The 26,086-nt window shown below is 42.3% G+C and overlaps 1 protein-coding gene across 9 annotated transcripts in view; it reads left to right on the forward strand.

The window, feature by feature from the left end:
- LOC311018119 (pleckstrin homology domain-containing family A member 7-like) overlaps positions 1 to 26,086 on the forward strand; it is a 149,127-nt gene that overhangs the window by 59,094 nt on the left and 63,947 nt on the right. For 8 of the 9 annotated variants that reach the window (XR_014597685.1, XR_014597686.1, XM_084016919.1 and 5 more), the window contains one exon: positions 17,857 to 17,940. Coding sequence is in view for 7 of the 9 variants with exons in the window: in XM_084016919.1 (XP_083873045.1) it covers positions 17,857 to 17,940 (84 nt within the window). In the remaining 2 variants the exon portion in view is untranslated. Of the gene's footprint in view, positions 1 to 7,731; positions 7,873 to 17,856; positions 17,941 to 26,086 lie in introns of those variants that run through there. The other variant, XM_084016921.1, reaches the window with a different exon arrangement.

Here is a 26,086-nt window from a genome sequence, read left to right on the forward strand (position 1 = left end):
TACTTGTTATGCATTAGTAATTAGCAGCAATAATGACAAGTGATTAAAATAATATTGTGATTATTTATAAATTGATCGGTGAGTGTCCCAGTCGGCCTGCTACCGAGCGAGCCGGCATGATAGAGATCACTTTTCAGTCGAGGTGGGAGATGCACGCACCGTACCTTGTGTTTGTTTACATCGGCGGTTTAAAGACGTGTTGCTAGGCGACGCACCACCATAGCATGTTATGAGCTGAGAATGTAGATCCGAATAAGATAAAAAGCTGCTAGTTGCTTGAATGAGGCCGCCGTAGTATCAGCAACACGTATATGATGCACAGCAACTTGGCTTGCGGTTGAAGAGTCATGTAAAGTTCACCTTCCACAGTTGATTTGAAGCCACGGGCTAATTGCAATTCCGATGTTCATTGAATACGTAACACGTAGTTACGTAAGGTTCTCCTTTCCGTGATTACGGCACAATCTTCTGTGTAAAAAAAACAAACAAAACGTATCACTCGGGAGGGTCTGCTATGACAAGTGCGACGCCTAGTGGGAAAGGTCCGTTCAACCGGTTTGGTCCGGTCTTTAGCTTAGTATCAGACCGGTTTGAAGCGACGCCTAGTGGGAAAGGTCCGTTCAACCGGTTTGGTCCGGTCTTTAGCTTAGTATCAGACCGGTTTGAAGATGTTTAAACCGGCCCAAGCCTACCTACCACATTCCTCCCTGGGATACTCTAGCACAGAACATACACTTATGAATTTAGACTGTATTTTCAATAATAAATATGTTTACTTCTATGCCGCTATTTCAGTATTTAAAATGTTTTCAATATTTTTAATAATATTGAATTATTCATTTATGAATTATTTAGTCTTACTTTGTCAAATTGAATGACTCTTCTCAGCATACATGTCTCACTGGGAGGACCATATGTGGGATGATCCATCTCCTCTAGCACTTAACTCGTACACCGTCATGTTATCTGCCGTTACTTTTGTCCTCTCTCAGGATTAAGCATTGATTCTCAAGTTTGAGTTTAATTACATTTTATTGCAAGCATTTCCCCGTTTAAGTGCCCTTCAACAAATCTGAATCCCAGCCGGCTGCAGCAGAGCTCTCGTCTAGGTGTCCAAACAAAAAGAGATCAATGAAGTATCACATTATATTAGAAACCCTGCACGCCGGGCAGAAATTCTGCAGCTTTGAGGCTTTGAAAAACTGCGTTCCACTGCAACTGAGTTACACCAGTGACACACTCTACCTCTTGATGTTAACCTTCACCCATGGGGTCTCCCAGCAGCTAGTAGATGGGATGCCTTGTTGCCATGCGGGTTGTTAACTTTGCACTCACGTCCTACATTCTTGTGATTCTTGTCCAGTAACTGCTAGCCTTATTGTCTACTAAACTTCCCAAACATTGAGAGAATATTTGACTCATAGTTCATTTTTATTTATAAAATCTATAAAAATTGCTTAATTTGCAACATAATCTGTGCCCCTAAAATAGCCTCCGGCAATCCTCCCTCTCTCAAGCAGCTTCTCAATTTGCCCGCAATGAATGTTATTTGCAGCGACGGCACAAACTGCGGCATGAAGGCCATTTTTAAGTCCGTGCAGTCACTTCTGTAATGAGCCTAAGCATTATTCATTCCTCTACATGCTCTTCTGAGTCACAGGGCTCCATCCCACTGCCATTCCTGTTTATGCTAATGCAAACATTTTCATTATCTCCACAATAAGACATTTAACAGGCACTCTGCTCCTCAGCCCGGTGAAGAGTGGCTATTATTAGAGTCAGCCAGGCACCGAGGCAGGGGGCCAAACGTCACAGCTGATTTGAATATGGACAAATGTCGAACAAGCAGTGATCTGATTTCTGTAGAGCTATCAGGAAATGTGCCTGCATGAGGTCTGGATAATTAGAATGGGTTTGTTCTCCAAGTGCAATGACTGCTGAGAATGACACCTCTTGACTGCAAGCATGACAACTTTATCACTGCCATTGTAGACGTCACACCCTGCTGGCATTTATCCACCAGGTTTAGTATTTTTTTTTCATGCTTAATGTGGGTTTTTGATGTAAAAAGAGCACTTGTTCTAAACCTGTACAGAGCTAGTTTTAGTCATGATGCTTGCTCCTTAGGGATGGAGACATAACATCACCTCAGCAAGTGTGCACTCAGTCTCCAGCCACGCCTGCAGCCATGTGAGGCTATACAGCACAGTAGCACAAAGTAGTGCCTTGAGCTAAATGCTAAAATCCCTGCAGTGATGATGTTAAAAGGATGATATTCAGCAAGTATAATGTTTACATTATTCGCCATCTTAGCACACTAGCATGCTGACATTTGCTAATTAGCACTTAGCACAAACTACAGCTGAATGCCAGTGCGGTTAGAGTCACAGGTGGTGCATAAACAAATAATTACTAACAGGTTTTGACCCTAATGATGGTGCTTGATAATTCACAAAAATACTATTAAAGTTCATCCTGAGAGTAACATGAATTTAGTGGGGGGGGGGGGGGGGGGGGGTTTAGCTCAGGAGGTAGAGCGGGTTTATGAATTTCTGCACCAGATTTAATTTAATTCAGCTACATCAACGGAGTTGGTTGTTCCCTACAGCCATCTTTGTGAAAACTAAATCTGACCAGGACATAAATGTCACACAGAGATGTGAAAATGAACTGTAGCTTGAACAAAACACCTGTGAGACAGTAAGACTGTAAAGCTGCAGCGTTGATGCACTACGATATTTGGATTTTATAGATCATTTATATGCACCAGTCGTCTGCAACCATGAGGTGAAAATTAAACTGGCGTGTGAGCATTTCTCATTTGAAGTAATGATTGCTGCTTGCTCCAAGCTTGTTCACACATTTTAGGATGAGAGGTTTTTAATAATGAATGCTGATAATCTTCCAAATCCATTTTGTGTGATGTGGGAGTGCAAATGAAAAAACATTTTCTTGTTGTCTTGCGTCTGCACCTGTGGTAGCCATTATGTTTTCAAGGTGGTTCATATGTCCGACCATATGTCTCATTCTCAATCAGGAGGACGACTCCAAAAAGAAGTCTGTATCGCACAAAAATAACACGCACAGATGAAATTGTTGCTTTTTGCCTGTATTATATGTTTATCATCTTCGTATTTCTATAAGATTATGGTTCGGTCCTGGTATGTGAAATACGCCGCTCCACTGCCGTAGACTGATCCATGTTTGTGATTGGTCAGACGCCGCCTCTTTCATGTGCACGCGCTCATAGCTGGACAGGTAAACCCTGGGTTGAGTTAACGAGTCGATAACCAGCTTCGTGTGACCGCTTATCCCTGATGCCTTTGTTAGGGTTACTTAAGCTGGATAACTGGAAGATACCCTGGTATGTTGAACTCGCTGAGTAGTTCAGGCCTCGGTTCAAGTATTTATCAAAACATTCAAAAATATTGAGTATTATTTGAAGCATGCTTTCTTGTCTTGTGTTTTTCAGCTGATCTAAATCCATCTACATGATGATATATTGTTTGATTTGCAGTAAATCTCTCACACACAGCTAATGTTTGAATTTTGAACCCTTCCTTTTGCCACAATGTGAGTTTAATTTGCGATGTTGTTGATGGGCTTTCTGGGCTTCTCCTGCAGCAGCACTGTGAGATCTCACCCTTTTTGTGGCTGTCAACACAGTGATGATGTCCCCGTCAGGTGTTAATATTTAGAGCTACAACTGCAACACAAGTGTTTTTGTATCTTTGAGTTTAGAGATCATCACCACCAGCATTGAAAGGTATGCATGCAGCAGTTCTGTTATCGTGGCTGTGGTGGAATATCATTTGGAGCTGAAGAGTGTCATGATTAAACTTAATAAATATGTTCTTAGTGATGTAATTCACACTTCTTTAAGTATACAGACTGTCAGTAGTCCAGCTGGAAAACAATGAACTCATGTCTACGAACACGTTGCAGGCAATCTCATTCTGAGGTTATTAAAAATGAAAGCAGAATGTAAAATGAGTTTGCTTGAAATGGTATATTGATCTCATCGATTATATTGCTACTGTAAGAGGAATCATATTGCATTGCCTTGAAGTTATTATTAAATGACTGCACTAAAACTGAGCCTGATATGTTGTGTTTACTTGATCATCCTCCTCTATCTTCAGACCTTGAAGTCGTCCTTTTGAACATTGTCAACCCCAAGGTTTTCTTTAGCTCCTGTCTTGTTTCCCGACTGCAAAATGTAAGTCCTGCACCTCATTAGAAGAGAGAAGTAGTGTCTTGTGCTGTATAAGACAGTTATAATTAGTGATCGCCTGAATAATAGTGACTAAGTGAGCAAGGTGTATGGAAGATGAGGCAGGTAATGAGTCGGTGTGAGCTAAAGAGGAAGCTGCTCATGCAGCTGTAGATGCACCTTTAGGTTGTTGCAAGGGTTAAAATCCCAGATCTTGTTGTATATAAGCTTGTGTCCCTTTTTTCTCAGATGATCGGCATCGGCCAATGCCTGCAGCAGATTAATGAAAATTGTCTGCAGACACATCTGTAGGCAGCCTTGCAGAGCTGTCGCACAACACTGATCGCCACTGGCCCCGCGAGCTGCCGGCTATTGTCGTAAATGGAGAGTCTGCTCTGCTTGCCGGCGGACCCGCTGAAGTGAGGGCTAACCCCAGCGGAGCGCACGGCTCGGCTCGCGGGGCGCACAGCTGTCACGGGGCCGGCATTATAGATCGGCCATCAGCTGCCCTGCTCTCTAAATATCGGCCTCACTAGTTATAATGCCATAAATCATGGAAAAACCCAAACCAGTGTCTTTGATGATTCATTTTACATTGAAAAACATTGAAATATATCCAACCAATGTTGGAAAAGATAATTGATGCTGAGATGATTTTTTACACCATCTCCTGTGCTCTCCTCTGGGCTCTGTGTGCCGCAGCCTGCAGTTCAGTTGACGTTTCACACATCATGGCTTCCCAGTTGTGCAGAATGTTCTGTATTTTTCTAGGACGTGGTTTGTGCAAATCGTTTATTTTGGGCAAAATTTTAAATGAGCCATGTGAAATGAAGTGATTTTGGTGAGAAATCACAATTTGTACCACATGATGTTTTTATGGATCAGGAAGTTGAAAATCACACTTTATCTACACTATATTGCCAAAAGTATTCACTCACCTTTCTTGACTCGCATATGAACTTAAGTGACATCCCATTCTTAATCATAGGGTTTAATATGACGTCGGTCCTCCCTTCAACTCTTCTGGAAGGCTTTCCACAAGGTTTAGGAGTGTGTTTATGGGACTTTCTGACCATTCTTCCAGAAGTGTATTTGTGAGGTCACACTGATGTTGGAGGGAAGGCCTGGCTCTCAGTCTCCACTCTAATTCATCCCAAAGGTGTTCTATCGGGTTGAGGTCAGGACTCTGTGCAGGCCAGTCAAGTTCATCCACACCAGACTCTCTCCTCCATGTCTTTATGGACCTTGCTTTGATCACTGGTGCACAGTCATGTTGGAACAGGAAGGGGTCATCCCCAAACTGTTCCACAAAGTTGGGATCATGGAATTGTCCAACATCTCTTGGTTTGCTGAAGCATTCAGAGTTCCTTTCACTGGAACTAAGGGGCCAAGCCCAGCTCCTGAAAAACAACCCCACACCATAATCCCCCTCCACCAAACTTTACACGTGGCACAATGCAGTCAGACAAGTACCGTTGTCCTGGCAACCGCCAAACCCAGACTCTCCATCAGACTGCCAGATGGAGAAGCGTGATTGGTCCCTCCAGAGAACGTCTCCCCTCCTCTAGAGTCCAGTGGCGGCGTGCTTTACACCACTGCATCCAACGCTTTGCATTGTACTTGCTGATGTATGGCTTGGATGCAGCTGATCACCATGGAAACCATTCCATGAAGCTCTCTACGCTGTTCTTGAGCTAATCTGAAGGCCACATGAAGTTTGGAGGTCTGTAGTGATTGACTGCAGAAAGTTGGTGACCTCTGTGCACTATGTTCCTCAGCATCTGTTGACCCCGCTCCGTCATTTTACGTGGTCTACCACTTCTTGGCTGAGTTGCTGTCGTTCCCAATCACTTCCACTTTGTTATAATCCCACTGACAGTTGACTGGAATATTTAGGAGCGAGGAAATTTACCGACTGGACTTGTTGCACAGGTGGCATCCTATCACAGAACCACGCTGGAATTCACTGAGCTCCTGAGAGCGACCCGTTCTTTCACATGTTTGTAGAAACAGTCGGCACACCTAGGTGCTTGCTTTTATACACCTGTGGCCATGGAAGTGATTGAAACACCTGATTTCTATTATTTGGATGGGAGTGAATACTTTTGGCAATATAGTGTCTGTATCTGTACAGCTTCTAGCTATGATACATTCTGTACTTTTTACAATTTTAAGAAAAAAATAAAACTTTTCAAACCCGCCGGCACATTTTCGGGTTCAGATGCTTAACTAGTGCACATAATAATCGCTTCTTAGCGGCAGATGCTCGCACTAAATGTGATGCCACTTATTAACCTCTCAACCTGTTTGCCTCTATGGGTAGCTGTAAGGGAACTGGAAATAGTTAATTCAGTCACTTGTGGTGTGTCATCAGAGATCATGTGGTCATACATCCCATTTATATACCTTGGGTTCTGGTAGTACATTACTGTTTCATAGGTGGCATTGGTAGGCATGTGGAGCTCATGTGTGTCAGGGCCTCGGCGGCAGGGTCCCATGCCAGTGATGCCAGTGATGTCAGTGATGCTCGTGTCTGCCTCAGATATTACTGGCACCATGTTGCTCTCAGCCTGCCAGCAGGTCTCAGCGACTACCCTGGCTCTGTCAGACCCACCTAGCCCCCCTCTCTGCTGCTGGATTTCACTGAGTCACACTGAAACCAGATGCGAGGAGCTGCCTGGCAACATAAAAGCACTGTGACGTAGTGAGATACATCATGCTTTGTGCATCAGCTAGCAAGGTGTTGAGGTCATACTGGTTGTAGAGACAATTTATAGATACTTCCTGTCTGAACAATAAACACGGGGTGTGACTGAGTGAGCAAGGTGTATGGAAGATGAGTCGGGGGTGAGCTAAAGAGGAAGCTGCTCATGCAGCTGTAGATTGTTGTATTAACATCCCGGATCTTGTTGTATATAACCTTGTGTACTTTGCAAAATCTGTGATAAAGCAACTTGAAAGCTTAACCGTCGCCCCTGAAAAGGAAATGGCTCGATAGACTGGCATCATGGGTGTTTCTTATTAGCCCGATAGGAAGAGATTCCTAGCATCCCTCATTATTACTATCGTGCCATTGGGCAAGCTGGAAGCAGTCAGCTTACGTATGTCCAGTTTTACCACACAACCTGACAAAACCTGAGCTTTTACGCCTTTATTCAAACAAACATTAGGGACAAATCTGAATGCTTTCCAGCCTGAGTGAGGAACGGAGTGACGGGGAGAGAGACGGACTGTGAGAAAATCAAATGAAAGAGGCTGTTTGTGTTTGTGGTGTTTGCTGGGTGTGTGGGAGGGTAGGTGCTAGTGGATGACTGGGGACCCTGAACAGGAGACGGTGGCAGGCAGCAGCATGGACTTGATCCAAATGTGCTCGCTGGGTCAAGGAAGGAATTTACTGGCAGCAGCGCCCTGCCAGGAATCCTGCAGGGCGTCTGGGTGTATGTGTGTGCATGCGTGTGTTTGACTTTGTGTGTTTGTAGCGCTCAGATTGTGTTGCGTGTCTTCTACACCCGGGCCAGTTATAGGTCTCCGCTCGCATTCTGGCGCTCCCTCCTCATCCAGACAGGGAGAGCGTGCGGTCCATGCAGCATTCGGCCACATTCTCATGCTTGGAGGGGAACAAAAGTAATGAAGGCTCAGCAGTGACCGTGTGGATACAGGTAAACAAAAAAGAAAAGAGGAGACAGCTGGGGCTTCTCTGTGTTCTGCTTCTTTTCTGGGTTTTATTATTGCAGTGTCAGTGGCAGAACAAGGTGGCCGTGTGCTCTAATGTTACAGCAGCAGCAGCACTGTGCTGCTGGCAGGGCTTCAACACAGCAAAATGTCTCGCATGCTTCATAGATCGTATATGTTTATATGATATTGTTCCTCTAGTTATGAGGGCAGCCCAGCTTGGCTTTGTCAGGATAGTTGCAGTAGCACTGTGGTCCTCCGGAGCCAAATCCCACTCAAGGAAACCAGAGACGATCCACTCATCTGTAGCGATATGTCAAATTCTGCAAAACGCACCAACTAGTCAGAGTGGGATGATGAGTGGGTTTAAAGTTTCTTCTATCGCTCTGCCAAATAACTGTTCAAATACTGTGATTTGTTGACGACTGCTACTGCAGCAACTAAAGCTTCTCACAAAATCACATATTCCCTGCTCTGATCTATGAGGGAACAGATGTTCATTTTTTTTTCTCAGACCCAACACTGGCTGTCTAAAATCCAATTTCTTACTTAACCTAGAAATATTATTATTTACACATTTTGAACCAACTATCTGTGGTATTAAAATACCATATGCTTTTTGTTTTTTAAAAGTTTGGATTCCCTGATTCATGAACTGAAATAAAGGTGTGTTCACGCCAAATGTGGAGCCAATTATTTGTACGCCACTATTGCATAAAGAGTCAAAGCTAGGACACAAATAGACGTGAATTTTCGCTGGGCGGCATGGAGTCTTGAATTTCTTATTTGTGCAAGTTTAAATATTTAAACTCCTCTTTGTCTCTCTTGTTGACACTGTATCACAAATGGAGACAAAACATATTTATTCTGCCTGTGGTCTCCCAGAGCTCTATGATAGAAAGTATGTGGAGAAGACAGAGGCTGTCTGTCTGTGGTGCAAACATCAAGGTCGCTGCCGCATTTATGTCTAGATGACATAGAGATGTTAGCATAGCCTAGCACCCATCAATCCACACTCCATTCAGAAAAAAGGTGTTTGCTTGTTCAAACTGGCTAAAGTTTGGCGTGAACACACCTTAATAATTAATACAATGTACTTGAGTGGTACAGGATATCACTATATAGCTGGGAAGTTATGCTGATCAAATGTTACATTTCTATGAGATACATCTCTCTAATAATTCTTAGAAAATACATTCACGAGTAGTAAAAAAAAATGTTAAAATAGGAAATACACAAATCTATTCATTTTATAGTAATATTAGAATAAGCAATAAGTCACATTCTCTATCAAACTAACCAAATGTTTGCCTTGTGGTTATTTTTACAAAAACATTTTTTTTTAAAGATATCAAAATCCAATCTTTTCATCCTGTAACACAAACAATATCATGACATTCACCCATCAACCAACTTGCAGCATTTAAGGAGAAGAGAGGTGTTTTCTGAGACACAGTCCTCCGTAGCTCCGTATCGTAAGACAGTCTAACAATACGACGATCAAAGAACAGGTTTGATTGAGACCACTCACACAGTACATACTCAAAACACAGCAGAAACAAACAAGCAACCTCCAACAACAGCACACCAGTAAGAGTCTACACTCTTGTTTTGATCAGGGCAGCTCTGGCAGCAGGAATCATTGTGTTTAGGAAATGTTTAGAAAAAAACTTTTTAGCTTTGAGTTCATGCATCATCGGGACCGCTCTTCTGACATCCAGTGGCTATTAAATAATCCGAGCTGCCGTGCCAGCGTCCCACTCTCCTGGCTGCCAAAAATCAAACATCATAATGTTTTATTCAAACATTAGGGCCATGCACCAAAGTGTCACAGTGGTCTTGGCAGAGGTGTGTGTGTGTGTGTGTGTGTGTGTGTGTGTGTGTGTGTGTGTGTGTGTGTGTGTGTGTGTGTGTGTGTGTGTGTGTGTGTGTGTGTGTGTGTGTGTGTGTGTGTGTGTGTGTGTGTGTGTGTGTGTGTGTGTGTGTGTGTGTGTGTGTGTGTGTGTGTGTGTGTGTGCGTGCGTGCGTGCGTGTCAGTTATTGAGTTAGTGAAAGGGAATGACAGGTGCTGGTCCGTGCTCTCTCCAATAGATGATTTTTACATTACAGTCTTCACAGCACATTTTGTGAGCTCCCCATTTGAATTGCATCAGAGACCAGTTCAACTGGACAAATGTAGGTTTTTTGCAGCGTCGGTCAATTTAGCCAAGAAGAGACAAGTAATTTCTGTTTTTATTGAAATTAATTTTTTCCAATTAAGATTTACACTCAATTTTCTGCTCTTTAGACTCGAAAAGGTCACACGTAGCCTCAGCGTTCAGAAGTGCTTCTACTGTAAGTGCAGTTTTAATAAGCTTACAGTAGCCTACAGGAAATGTTTAGATAGATAGTAGTAATACTGTAGCTCATTATTAATGAGGATACACACACAAACATGTCATTCTCTGAAACACAATCTCCCTCCACACATGCCGTAAATGCAAGCATCATTGCTCTCCCACTCTTTCTTTGTGCCTAATACTACACGCACGCACGCACGCACGCACACACACACACACACACACACACACACACACACACACACACACACACACACACACACACACACACACACTTTGTTAAACATGTACAGTGTGCTGTGAATGGCAATGAACTTGCTGTGTTTCTCCATGCTGCACTCCCTTCGCTGCACTTCAAACACATTTCATCTGGAAAAAAACCTTTAAATAAATGTGACCTTTGTCTGAGTGAACACCTACTCACCAAATCATTTAGAGACACACCCTCTGCTTCACATGTGTGACAACGCAGGCAGCTCGGGTGCTAGCGAACGATAACTTCCTGCTAGTTATTGTCGAGAATAGTCGCAAGCTAAACCATCAGTCACAGCTGGAGGGAGGCGTGGCTTGTGAGTGATGGTGACACATCGATCAGTCCAGCATCAATAAAAAGACATGTCAGAGGGCCGTGTGCCGCATTTGAACTGCAGTAAATCATTAACACATTAAGTTTACACAGAACAAGAGCTCAGTAGAAGGCTGGGAGCTTTTATGCTGCGTCTCCCACAATGTTATCAGCTGGAACTGCTGTATGGCAAAAACCTGCTGATGACCTTTCACTGGTTTTCATCTTGGATTCTCTTCAAAATCAATCCAAGTATATGTTTAAGTATCAAGTATCAAAAAGCAGCAGGGTTTCTTTCAAGCAACGGTGATTTTTTGAGACCTGTTGGAACTTTAAATTTGTTGTATTTATTATTACATTTTTGTTGTCTCTATTTATTCACGCTTGACACAACGGCGGGGATCACGAGTGTTGTCACACCATCTGTGAGGCAGATCTTCCTGTCTATGCGCATCCAACCTTTTCTAGCTACGTGGACATGTAGGAGCAGATAAAACGGAGACATATGAGGATGTTTCAAGGCGAAACCACGAAGAAAAGAGCCATAGAAATGGCGCTTAACTACTTATTTATTTGTCAGAACACGCCACATTATATGATATCTTTCCTCTTCCTGCTCCTTTCAGTCTATGTATATGTTTGTTAGATTACAGTGTGTATTTGTATGAATTCCTGTGTTGGATGTTGCACATAAAGGGCATATCTCTTATGCCCATCATCACTATGCATGTAAGTAATTGTACCTTTTAGTTTGAGTTGCAGACTACAAATATATACATGCTAACTTTTGTTTATCAATTACCTAAAATTAATTTTAAATTAAATTAAATTTGACCTTTACATATTGTAATGAATTGAATTAATGAGGGAGCATGTTTAAAGCTAGGGTAGTTCATGTATTTTAGAAACCTTTTTGTTATATTTGTTGAAATTCTCTTTACATCCCGACTGCAATCCCAAAATCAAATGCTCTGAGAATAAGAAAAGAAAAAGCCCACTGACTTAGGAGGGGGGCCTGAAGGGACAGACTGTCAGTTGCCGATTGTGCTGCATTTTTCGGTTTGATACTTTCAAAATGAAGCGTACTCTTGGTTTCTCCAATGTTGCCATGTTACCCAGCTTTAAAGGCGCTCAATACAAAGAGCATATATATTGCTTCCACTCTGCTCTCAACATATTGCATGGATGCAATATATATTGCTGATCCGATGGCATGCAGCTAACGGTGCAAACGGTGTCAACAGTGTTAAGTTGGGGGGGAACGTGACTATGCTTGTAGTCACGACTGGCACGGCTATATCAATAAACCACAGAGATTACAACACACACAGAGGGAGTGTTCTCCGTTACTTGGCTGTTTCCTCACATTGCACATCGTTGTTTGCTGTTCTGAATATCAAATAGAGAACCTTTAAAGTCTATTTGTTCTGTCCACCCACTCAGAACATTATGTTGGTCATTTAGGTAATCAGATGATCAATAGGCAATCACAAAGACACTGACAGCCAACCATGACTCTGTGTGAACTAGTGAAGGCAGTGATGGTGTTTGATGCCTGACTATGAAGGTATTGGCACAGTTTCACAGGCTCTGAAAGGACATTGATCATCAACATATACCAGCTGTTTTTTGGCAAGAGGACAAAAAGGGAAAACACTTTTAGACTTCTAACGTTGTTGTAGAGCTGTGAATGATTATCTTTGTTATTGATGGATATTTGATTATTTGTGTTGAATATGTGTTGGTGATTCATTTTCAGTTAATCATTTTCTGTTCCTTGGCTACGAGGACAAACGAGAGTTAAGCAACCAGAGTTCTTTGAAAGACACGGTGACACCGAGTCATGTGACGCAGCAGGTGTGGCGTGTTGTGCCGTACGCCAGTCAGAGAGATCATATGTGGCATGCGTGACCATGTGAGTTTGCATGAGATGCAGGATGTGTCGTGTTTTCTTAACCCCTGGAGGTTTAACGCCCGTCCTTCATAGATGTCAAAGGCAGAGGCACAGACAGCTGACAGCAGGTCAGTGGTCTAGATGGTCTCATCAGAGGAAGGGTCAGTTTAATTCCCTAATGTCGGGCTTTCCTTTTTAGTAAAAAAGAATCTGCAGGGGAGCTAGTCTCATAAATTGAAATCAATAGAAGAGCAACAATTCTGAAAATGACTTGGCCTGAGAGGCAGTGGTCTTTTTTCTGAAATGGCGAAGTAATGAGCCATTTTGTCAGAAAAACTCATTTGAGTTTCTTTGTTGGGTTAAGAATGATATGGCATGAACTAGGTTATGTGTAGCTTCTTCTAGATCTTCTAGTCACATGTCACATAAGGGCTAATGGCCGTCTCAGACGGGATGCTGGTCTGAAAGGGAAAGACAGCAGAGTGTCGAGATTCTGTCTCAGGGTAGACACTCAGGCTGTTGCATCAATAAAACAGTAAAACTTCTTTTTGACTTCAATCTATATATCAGCAGTTGCACAGATATGAAACTGTGATCAAGTTGATGGTTTTGATAGAGGGAACTTGTTCCCTGCTGGGATTAGTGCTGAAACAGGTCTCAGAATGACAAAATACAATAAAAGAAATGTGATGGAATATCAGTGTGTCTAAGCTTATAGGTGCAGTGTTTTTTTATTTGGACAGTTGCATCTGAGAACCTCTGCTGAAACAGATGGAATTTGAGAATTCCAACAGACACCAATGATAGGAAGGACTCGATTCATTTGTTGGATCAATATGTTGACAGTCTGATGAAATCATTCATGCTAACATGTTTCAGTGCTTCAAACTTGACATCTTTTTTTATGTATGACAGATGACCGATCATAGCCTTTTTATTTTTGTTGAGATGTTGCTCTTTTAATGATGTGGTTGTTATGTAAGCCTCTCATGGCTGGAGAGCTAACAGGGGAAGGGAGAATAGTGCGTCAACTTTGACATTGAAGAGATTCAAGTTCACGGGACGACAATTGTTTGAGTGGGATGTGTTTCTACTGCTGCTTTTAGCCGAGGCTCTGTTTCAGGTGCACTTTTCTCTGAGCCACAGAGCGCTGCAGTAAGATGATGGGAGCTTTCTACATTATGAACATGATAAAAGGCTGAGCAGAGGCTTCAAGCACTTTTTCATCTGACCCTCATGGGCTTTTGCAATTTTTTGTTTGTGTACAAGTTTATCTCTAGCACTTGTCATATCTCTTACCTTGAAATAGTCATATCCCCTCCGAAGCCACAAAACCAAATAAGAGGACATAAAAACAAACAGCCAATTGACCATTTTATTTGAGCATATATACTGTATGTATGCAAAAATGCATCTAATTTTTAACATGAGCCGTTCACTGCAATTTCTCTAAGCAGCACATGGGAATGAATTCTGATTAAGTTAGATGCTCCGTGTGTAAATGTGCAAAAAATCAGCAGAAAACCAGATGGTCTCTTGCTGCATCTCTAGTGATAGCACAATAAAAAGAAGATTTTCCATCTGGATTGTTTTCTGATCGACTGATGTCACTCTTGGTTTTGGTTCTTCCAGACATTTCTTTTACAATAAGGTCCTTGCTCTTTCAATTTGAGCAACTGACACAAAAAAAGTGATATTCACCAGTTAAGTTGCATGTATGTCATCCAGTAAGACACAATGGACTCTGGGATGAGAGGTACATCGTGAACATGTCTTTTCTACCTGTGTTAAAGGGCATTGTTAATAGGATGCTTTATGAAGCTTTTAGTGCTACTTTCAGCATGTTTTCCTTTTGCAGCTCAGCTCATCATTGCCTCAGTTCTACTGAAATGACACCCTCACGTCTATTATCTCTCGCACTATTTCGACCCTGGCTGCAGGAGGAAATCACAGCTGCTGATAAACAACCTCTCAGAGCTCAATATTCTCATTGTGGTCAGTTACAGATTTATCAGATTCCCAGTAGAGGTGCTTCACATATCAGCAAAGAAAAAGACAAGCCCTTCAGTTAATGTGTCTGATCGACATGTTGAAATGTACTGCTCAGCTCACTGTGCCCTCAGCGGTCATAAATAGCTTTTCACCATTTAATAGTCTAGCAAGGAGATCAGAATTAATAGGTTTAACATATTGCCTTTCATTTCATAAGCCCTCTATGAATTCTACATACATCTATTAGTTCTCCCACATTTGTGTCAATGAGAGCGATGGTCTTACGGCTGTCATCGTGGCATAATTAACATTTCTTAATTGTTTATATAACGCGTTTATTACACGTTTGAGTCATTGAATTTACGTTGCAATATTTTTTTTTTTTTTTTTTTGCGAAGAAAAACTTGAGAAAAACTCAAGAAAAAAATACAACACTTGGAAGTGTTGTAATGCAGTTGAGCACTTATGCTTTCATGTCGTGTTCGGGCAGGGTTATTATAAGGATGGCTTCAGGGCAACACACTTTAAGTCTCCATTTATATAACATTTTCTATTGAGTAATCCATTTACACCACCAAAGACCTACCCCATGCATAGTCATAGCTTTTAAAAATGTATCACCAAAGCCAAATCATTTCTATTTTGAAATGAAAAAAATGACATCAATGGTACAAACAACAGGTATAGGATGAACAGTGTGTGTCCTCCACATCTGTAACCATAATGCACCATACATGGCATCACCTGCATCGATGCACGTAGCTGTTTATCTGTTAAACACTTGCTGCCATTTAACACCATTGAACATGTTGGATCTCTATGAGGAGTGTCTCAGTCCTAACTCACGACTCGGAGGCCTGTCAGGACGATCTGATTCCCTTTTCATGCTACAGCTGATCGATTATAATTTCATTCATTCTTAAAGCTCCTCAGTCTGGACCGCGGGGCTCCTTGTTGAAACGGTTAGTGTATCCCCCTGAGGGATGCTACTATCTGGAGCGCTGGGTGTTCTTGTCCTGTAACACACTCTGGCAGCATGACTAACACCATCACCAGAACCGTGCTGCTCTCCTCCCTTGTGGATTTGGAGCAAAGGGTTTCCATGCTGCCGATCACCGTCTACTACATGTCACTCCTGTATAGATTTTAATTTATGGCCATCAGTCAAACATTCATGCGTGTATGTGAAGTGAGTCCCTTGTGGTCCACTGTAGGTGATTCGCCAGTACTTGTGAAAACTATGAATTCTTTGCATATGCTCTGGATGTCCTTTTTTGCTCGTTACACTGCAATGGAACACACGGTTGAGGATGTTGACATTATGCAGGCAGCCGCACAATGTAGCGGCAAGAAAAGGTCAAACCTTTACAGTCACTGTTCAGTTGGTAAATCACTTCTGGGAGATATGTTGTGTTAGTTTAAACCAGACCAAACTTGTATTTTCACTGCTGGCCATCAGGGGGCGACTCCTCTGGTATTGCTACCATGGTGTCGCTACAACCACGCCCACGGTGTCCCGATCACGCTACCAATGCCTTTACTGACTAAGATGACTTTAGAGTTTAATCACTGTAAAGTTGATCTTGAATGATCAAATTAAACTTCCACCTAGGGCTGCTTGATTAGTCAAATTTTAATCTCAATTCCGATTATGACAACAAGATAATCAAAATAAAACGATTATTTTGTCGCATTCCATTTCTCAATGATTTGCTCGTTTTGTCATGTGTTCAATCCAGCGCACTCCTTTCCTTTACAGCGGCGCCATTCGATCCGTACCGTGCCTTGGCTGGCTTGCACTCACACTGATCCAGCCCAAATGGGCCTTGGCCCAATTGCCTGTTGTACATACGCCACCACGTCAGAATACAACACGCATGTACCGGTCCGGTTCCACTCTGGTACCGCTCACACCACGAGTGACTGTATGTCTTTTCAATGATATCTGTATGTCTTTTCAATGATATCCATGCAGAAAAGAAACAAGATATTAATATTACGTTTTATTTCAAGAACCCGTGAAAGGCAAACTATTCCTTTAAGTAAGTATATGTCAAACATGGTGCCCATGTTTTTCTGTGGCCTCTGTTAGTGTTACTGTCATTCATAATGGGAAGACATGGGGAAGTGGCTCAACCACTGACAGCTGGAGCACGAACAGACATCGGTATGAGCTGAGGAGCAGGTGTCCCCAGGCTGTGCATTTAGACGTGACACGTTGTGTTCAGGACTCATGCTGTGTGAGCTAGTAATGACAGTGTAAGTCCTTTCATGGAGGCCACTGCTGTCGTGTCCCTGGGTCTTCTGGGAAAACCTTGTAGTCCTGTACTGCATGTACAATGTGAGCTGCTACAGATGTTAGTGATGGGGGAAAGTTACTGAACAACATCAATCCAGAGGGGAACTGTGCTGCACACCTGAGGCTAACAGCTGACGTCAACCAGCTCTCCTACTGGCGATTTCAACAAGGATTTGTTGATCACAATGTAGCATTATCGTGCATAGGAGTGAAGCGTGTTGTTGTTGTTGTGTAGCGTAAATGAGCTGATGAATAATATGATGAAGTGATATAGCATGTATTTATGTAGCATTTTAGCCTGCATCGTAGGCTCCTGTTTAGAGATGAATACCAAAGTTAGTCCGATGACTTCTTTGTTCATTGACTTCAAAGCTGCTGAAACTTCAGTACAAACATCTGCTTTGTCAACTGTCTGCCTCACACACACACACACACACACACACACACACACGGTGACCCTCCATGCCACCCCGTGTTGTTTACCCTGTCAAATGCTTTTACACTCTGGTTGTGGCTTAGAATGACTGACTGAGTCGATAACTGACGGAGGCCCAGGCGTGCGCTGTCCAGCTTTTTGTGCTGAGCCTGACACTTTGTTCCACACAGGCCGTGTGGGGCGGTTTGGGCGGGGTGGGCGTCCCACGGCCAGCCCTCACATTCTACACGGGGCTGGGAAAGTCAGGGACGAAAGGCCTATCTAGGTGGGGAGGTCGGACAGAGCTTCTAAATCGCTGCTCCTCCGGGGAATGATCGGCTGGCGTCCGCTGTTCTTGTGAACACGGCGGGCGTGAAAATCCACGGTGATTCCCTCACGGTCTTGGCAGTGCAGCCGAGGTTGCTAATTTTGTCTCCTCTCTCTCCCTCCTCCCTCTGTCACTCCAGTCATAACCAGAGGACCACGGCGTTTCGCCATCCTGTGACGGGACAGATTTCTCCAGAGAACATGGATTATATCCTGCAGGAACAGTAAGTGATTGAGTTTGTTACTTCTTTGCCGCCTCATGCATACAAACAATGAAAATGTGTTAATAGGAATAACATAATGATGTGGTGTCGGATGCTTTGGGATTTATGACTTTTTCCAAGCTGTTTTCATATGTGTCACTACAATTGAGTTGTTGCTGTGTTCTAGTTATTTTATCACTTTATTGTGTGAAAATGATTCCGTAGAAGTAAGAAATCCACAAGGATTCAAAGAAAACCTTTTACTCTTGTAGTTTGTGACCGTTGGATGGTTTGCATTGCTTGAGCTTTTGTCTTGACACTTGACAGTGACTTTGAATACATCTTACTCATGCTTTCTGCTTCTCATTAAATGTATTAAAGCAACATTAAAGAGTTTTTAGTGCCTTAAAATAATGTTTTCAAAATAGTTTCAGTGGTTCATCACCTCAAAACCGGGTGAACGGCACTTCAGCATTCGCTCTGCTGCCCTCTATTGGCTGTAACCACACTATGTAACTTTCCCTCGTCGGGTAGCGGTTTTGTAGTTCTAATGAGACTACAAATTTGACCTGCTTTACGGCAAGCGTTACAAAAGCCGGTAGGTGGAGGCTCTGTGTGGAGATCAGTGGGAGAACACCCGGCAGGTGCGTGGAAGATACCTTGCAGCTAGGTAGTTTTTAAATTGGCAAAGAAAAGGAGGAGTATAATGTCCGATGAGGCGAAGGAAAGAAAACGGCAGCATGACAAAGAAAGAGCTCGAACGAGAGTGAATATCGGACCGGCTCACACTCGTTGGCGAGAGCTGAAGGAGGCTACAAAATGCAAGACGGATGGTGACTTGGCTTTGTTGCTGCTGGACTTGTAAATAATACCGGTAATCATTTTTTTTCCAACAGTGTGCATCTGTGTACAATACATTGTCGATTATTTTATTGGCTCATGTTAGCTAAGGCGTTAGCTATTGTGCTAATATATATGTAACTATCGCTATGGCTCATGTTAGCTAATCTTAGCTAAGGCGTTAGCTACTCCACCTTGTCACTGGACATCGTTTAATTGTTCATCGTTCCAGAGCCGGTTCTGCATACAAACAAATAACGTGCGTGTGACGGTAGGCTGTGGTAGGCTAAATTATTTACGACGGCACTAATGGACAATTCCCTTCCAACCTGTAGGGGGACCAAAGAGGAAAACTTCTTAAGTGTTGCTTTAAGGTTAGCAGGTGATACTTCAGAGTGGATCTTTGGTCGGTTTAAAGAAGTTCAGGGTTGTTTTAAGTCATTCAGAGGTATATTGCTATTGAAAGAGCTTTAAAGAGGCTGGCAGATGGCTGGTGGCTGGTAGATTCCTTTACCCTTGGACCTGTTAACCTGTTAACTTCCAGTTATGTTACGATACCAGAAAAGTACTCGTTGATTACCAGTGAAAATGATGATAATCTTTTGTTTTTTTTATTATTCATTTATGAACGCATCATATTGAAACTCAATGCAACCTCCATTGATGGTAGCCGTTAGCTCCATAGGACTGTGCTGCCCACAACTAGATTTGTTGTTCACAATGTAGCATTTTCAGGGAAAATCGTCGCCAAAGTGAGTTTACTGCGTCTTTTTGGATTTCAAATTTGAACTTAGTACTGCAGTTTTGGTTTTCGTGACATCCCTACTGAGCTCATAGGCATCTGGCTTTGGCTTCATGATTAGTGAAAAAGGAGCAGCAAAAGGAAAAACATACTTGTTAAACCACCGTGTCCCGGCTTGTGGCCTAAATCAGGGTCATGATCAGATGTAGTAGAGTAGTGTCCGTCCGCTCATCTGTCTCTCAACAAGAAAGCCAATAAGTGTATTTCCAGAAACAGCGATCTATTCCTCTCATCATAAACTAGAGGGTGTTTTTGTGTTCACAAGGTTCAATCTACAGTCTGTTAAGGTAGGAGAATGTTGAACGACATACATGTTATTCTGCTATTTTTAGATTTTGATGATGCTATGCGGGTGTTTGTGTGGGTTTCTCTGGAATAAACAGGCCAACTTGTTTGCACATGCCTGTCTAAGAGACTGTTACGGCTGAAAACCGAACATAAGAGGACAACACAAAGGGCTCAAAATCTAGGGGGATTTATTAACAGAAAAATGGTCGTATAACGAAACAGGCAAACAATTATGCCGAAAAATACAAATAGCGCTGGTAACGGCAACGAGAGGGGAATGGACTCGGGTGAACCGGCAGGTAACAAGGCGAACGCGTCCAGCAAATCTCTCGGTGAGAAGTCGCCGCCATGGCAGGTGTGTAGGGTTTTTATAGGGGAGGCCCCGCCTCCCACTCAGGACCTACACCTGGGCACAGTTAACAGATAATAGAACAGGAACAGGAGGGACACGTAACAGAGACATTGTCACGGAGTGAGCCGTGACGCTTACGCTAACCACAGACACACTGTCACACGCAGTCTCTCACGCAGGCGCAGAGGCGCATAGGCAGCTATCTGCCGGCATATTTGAGCACCAGCTGATCTACTGCAGTGAGGAGCATTTCAGTTTCACCACCGTTTTCTGTCTTGGTTTACCCGCTTTAAGCATTCCACACTTCGCCATTTGCCATAACTTCTCACTAGCATTCATTACTTAAGTGCAGGGGTGGCCAACCAGCATTTTGGTAGTGTTTGTTTTGTTGGTTACACCACATGCGTTTCAACACGCGATATATTTCTAAACATTCATTCATCTGTTAACACAACATTGTACCAGTAACAAACCACTCATACACACAAGGTCGTTTTTGCAATTTAATGTTGAAGCGAACGTACAAATACATTGATATTCCTGTAGACTCACTGGCAACTCCAATCACTTCCTTCTTCTCGGGCGAAACCGAGGGACTGGTTCACTGTACAGATATTGCGGGGGTCGCGCGCTCTGGGCGGCGCATACTATGTTAGCGGGGGTGTTTTACCAGGTTTGGGGGAAATGTAGTTTATTATGTGTAGAAGGGGTTTTGTGTACTTAAAATTATTTTGGGTGTTTATGTGTTTTGTGTTTGTTATTTTCAGTTGTTTATTTTCATTTGGAAAGTTGTTATTTAGTTAATTGATTTATGTCTGCAACTGGGCTCGTCTTTGGGGGAGGAGCTGCGGGTATAGAAGGCCTGTAGAATGCTCCAGACGGGGATTGTGGTGAGGATGTCTCGCTGTAAGGTACGATCGGCTGTAGGGTCCACTCTAGGGATTTAGCCTGGCAAACTTGAAGCCATTTTGTTTTGCATGTTGCAACTTTTGTTTTGTTTAGGCTATTTTCTGCATTTGACTTTATTTTTGGACACTGTAAATATTTGCACATTTTGAAAGGAAAAGTTTTCGAAAAAAGGAAAATAAAAAGCGTTATTTGTGGAAAAGAAGTTTCCTCTGTCCTTATCCACTTCACCGCCGACCAGTACTGCAACAGACATTGTAGAGCTTTGTGTGGGCAAATCTTTCCTGTCAGACTAAATCCTACACCAGACTTTCACTATAATAGAAACACTCTCTCAGGGTTCAGTCACAATAGATGCGGCACTCTCGCTGCCCCAATTTGTGATGTATTTTAGTAAGACTGGTGAATTCTGCATAAACATATCCTCTTGTATAATATATGAATATATAACGTCTACCACTTTCCTAAAACAAACAAAAAAATATACACTTTCCATGAACGTTTCCACAGGGGCTTGATTTGTTATTAATAATAATACATTTTATTTATGGGTGCCTTTCTAAACACTCGAGGACACCTTACTGTTAAAACAAGCTGTTTACGGGTGTCTGCCTTGAGAACAATTAAATCTTGTTCTGGGTGCTGTAAACCAGTGGAATATAGACTTCAGGGATGCAAACTTGTCACCTTTCGGCGAAATTCGCCGTTTTTGTTCCGAAAAAGGTCATTTGTGTGATTCATGGAGATCTGCAATAAAAATATTTCGGGGGGGGGGCGTCCAAGTAATCGGCGAACGCAAGCTGTCATAAATATTTATTCCAAGCTTGTTCGTTTGGCCAACCCGTGTAATCATGTCATTTTCGGGTCTGTAGCTGCCTTGATGCCGTACTAGACAGGAGTGACGTTGGTACGCTTCAAAAACGTCATGGTACAGACACACCAACTCCGGCAGCGACGCAACGGACCGTCGAACGCACCGGCGAGTGGGCAGTTCTGTGTTCAAGTTATATCAATTGGATAGACGTCCTGCGAAGTGGGCGGGACTTGAGTTTTGCTCTGCCGTTTCCAACATGGCGGCCGGGCCACAAACGATCTCATTTTACAGTTAAACTACACGCTAAAGCATGTTTCTGAAAACATTTGAGGCGGGAAATGTGTAGTGCAGTAACAGAATCTGGATTCATATTTGAGCAACACTGCCTAGTTTGATAGTTTGAACGAAGTTTCTGGAGCCGGCGGCATTGCGTTGGACGGACGGCATTTGCATAAAGTTCAATCCATCGAACTTTATGCATATTCACGTACGGCGACAGGGCCGTCAATTCGACGTGCCGTATCCATCATGCGGAGCTCCTGCTCTACATAGACAATGAATGGGATCCGTTGACTTGACGTCTGCTGCCGGAGTTGGTGTGTCTGTACCATCAGGCTTTCTAACGTAGGCTAACGTGCTAATGTCAGACAGTTCGCTGACATACGCATCGCAAATCACAACCATTTTTGCTGGTTACAATAACGGTGTTATCGGATAGTACAGTGTCTATTTCTCAGGAACCTTTGAAAAATCTAAGCGAGAAAACAACGTTAAATGTACCTACCATACCTTCACATTAAAAAAAAAACCTAAAATAAATAATGGAAAATCAACGGAGCAAAGGCTTACTCTGATATCGATGTAATGTTAGCGAATGAGGGGTGAGAAGCCCCCTACCTCCCCTTGCTAATATTTATTCCGTTCGTCCAGAGTCAAATCTATTCTTGAGGTTCCAAATATTTTCAAAGCAGTTTGTCTTTCAATGTGAGGAGTCGATCGAGTTATTTTATGTTCCGTCGTTTGAAGCAAACCTTTTAGCCCTGGCATTGGTCTCCCATTATTTATACCTTCACTGGAAGGGAAGTCCATTTTCCAGGCTCTCGCCAGCCCCCTTCAGTGAGGCAGAGGAATAACATTGAAGCATATGCAATATATATATATATATGTGTGTGTATATATATATATATTGTGTGTATATATATATATATATATATATATATATATATATATATATTCCGCGAGGGGGTTTGGGTCCTTGTCACCTTTTTCATCCCTGATGAGTTTGCACCCCTGAGACTTAAATTATAGGGATGTTGGTTCCAGCGTTCCCATGTTGTCAGTATTGTAGTCCGCTGTCTAGAAACAGATGACAGCTCTGTGTTTCAGCCACATTTCCATTTCGTGCAGCTGTTCAAAAATCTACCTACGTATACCATCGAGAGATGAAGTCAAATTCAAATCTCAGCTTGCAGAATACATTCAGAGAGAGCATGCAAATTTCAAAAAAACAATTAAATATTTGGCTATCATTGCTGCTGGAATGCAAGGATCAGTGTGTCTGTCATACAAAAATAACAGCAACAAAATGGTGTATTTTCCTGTGTCTTGTTCACATTTTGGGTGTTTAAGCTGCACATTGTTGAAGCAAATATCCTTCTTTTTGGTCATACTTCAAGAAGCATATATGCTACCCTCTGTGACTCTGTCCAACTCTTTTGATGACATCACAGCATTCTTCCTGGGCTTCACAAGACAGACTTACATAGTGACAAAAAAACAAAACAAGACACAACTAAAAAAACATTCACACAGAATAGCGTAACCTAGAATATTACAGTACAGCACAGTAACGTAGGCAGAGACGAGACCAGCTCCTGACAATTCAGACAGTGGGAACATTTAAAGTAGTCTGTTGTGTCTCCAGCTATTGTCATGTTTCATACAAGAACCAAGTTCAAGAAACAAGAGCATGAAAAATAGCCTGTTGTTGTAATTAGTGTGTCTGTATCTATATATCAAACATAATAGATATTAATCAATCGGTGTTGTTGTTGTTGTGTGTGTGTGTATTGAGAGAGAGAAAGAGAGTGTGTTTATATGAATGACCTCAGTGAAGCTGTTCTTGCAATAGCAAAGCTTTTCTTCTCTAAACCCCGGAGAAAGGTCCTATCAGCCACATGCACTTAAAACATGTGTGGGTGTACAGAACCTTGAAACACTGAACATGCCCAGAATATCCATTGAGGAAAAAAGTTCTGAATTCAACAAGGTCAAAGAGAGGGAGGCCTTTTTCATGTTGCTCTCTCCTTCAACTTTTACTGTACCTCTCCTTCAACTTTTACTGTATCTCCAATCAGGATCTGAAACCCCACAGCTCCGTGGGGTGAAATCAGTCAATTTAAGGCTGCTTTTCACTCAACCTCAAAGGTTCAGCTGACTGATTATTGCAGCAAGCAACTAATCTCCATCTGTTTGTCTGTATTCCCTCTGCGTATCTCGACTACAGCTCACCTGATCCACTTCACACTTAGCGGGGGTGCTTGGAACCCCAGCGAGTTCTCTTTGGACACATTAGTAAATCAGGTGACATAAAAACGGACACATTTTGGTTCAACTGTTGGCAACCACAGACTGTATATAAGACGTGGACGTTGTCATGGTGATGTCCCACGTTGGTTTGTAGACTGTTTTGAAGCCTAGAGTTCAGCATTTTCGATTCTGGCTGTCGCCATCTTGGATATTTGCAACCAGTGAAGGAAGTGACCATATTTGGAGTGTGGCGGAGCGACAGGTGGATCTGATTAACACAAGCGATGGAGCGGGACCCAGAGCAGCAGCCTTACTGGATCTGGATTCTGGTGTGAAGCTGGTAGCTAAAGTAGCTTCATAATTTAAGCTCAACTTTGCGACTAAGTGTTAAAGTCATCTTAGTAGCTAACTGCATTGGTAGCAAGTGAGATGTAGAGTCATTTTCTCACAGTTCCATCCAATCACACTTCTTTTTGCAGCCAGAGGTGTCACCCCTTGCAGGGAGTATGCAAGTTTAAGGCGCTCACTTTTCAGAACAGGAGGTTGCTGCTTGTTGACTACACAACAACAACAAAAAAACACAAATACTACAAACGTTTTTGTCACTGAATTCTTTCAGTTGTATTTGATTTAGAACAACATGCGGAGATCCTTCAGGGACTCTTGAGAAAGCCTCTGAATCTTTACTACTGTAATTCCCCCTCAGGCCTCAGTTAGATGACATTTTAGCTCTTGGTGAAAAGCTAATCATATATTTTTGAGGCATTATATGTTACCTTTTTAAAGTTATTGTGCTGGTTTTCTTTTCACATCTTGATTATTAGTGTCAAATATTTTTCATGTTATTTTACTAAATAGATAGGAATAACATTTCCACTTCATTTTGTAATTTTCCCTGCACCAAATTTTACTAATTCAGTGACGACCAATTAATAACGCTTTTGTGCTGTAGCTGCTCATGAAATTAGGAAACACATTAAAATGTAATGAAGTTTCACTGCACGCTTTCCATTTCCAGAAGCCTATTTTAATTTCACCTCTTGTATTTAATACTCCACCTCATTCTTTTCCATTTCCTCTCTTTTCTATTTCCAGTTGTCCTACCCTGTCCCACCTTTTCTGCTCTTTTGCTTTTCCTGTCTTTCTCATTCTTCATGTTATCCACCACACATAGCTCTTTCCCCAGAACTCTTGTTTCGTTCCCTCTTCCTCTTTCCCCAGCTGTAACCCTAACCCTTTTCACTTGTCCTCTTATCTTAACTTCTGACTTTACCCTTTACCCCCTTTTCACTATTGTATCTGTTTTTTTTACCTGCGACTTGCTGTTTTTCTCCTTTTGCACAATTTCAAATTTGTCACATGTCAACATTTACTTCAGAGATTAAGGATGCATTGCGTGGAATTTATTTAAAAAAAAAAAACTGAATAATGCAAATAAATTGATGCACAGGTGTAAGTGTTTAGTCAGACTCCAATGTATCTGGCTGCCAGAGAAGCAACAGGAGCATTGAAAACCGCTATGAAGATTATTTTTCACATTTCTGTCAACCTTCCTTGTCTGGTGCTGAACAGTCACACACCTTTTTGTCTTTTATATCCTTCTATTGGTCACTGAGCACCGCCTCTTATCTCTATC

Source organism: Eutrigla gurnardus, assembly GCF_963514095.1.
Source record: "Eutrigla gurnardus genome assembly, chromosome: 9".
In the NCBI taxonomy this organism is placed as follows: domain Eukaryota; kingdom Metazoa; phylum Chordata; class Actinopteri; order Perciformes; family Triglidae; genus Eutrigla; species Eutrigla gurnardus.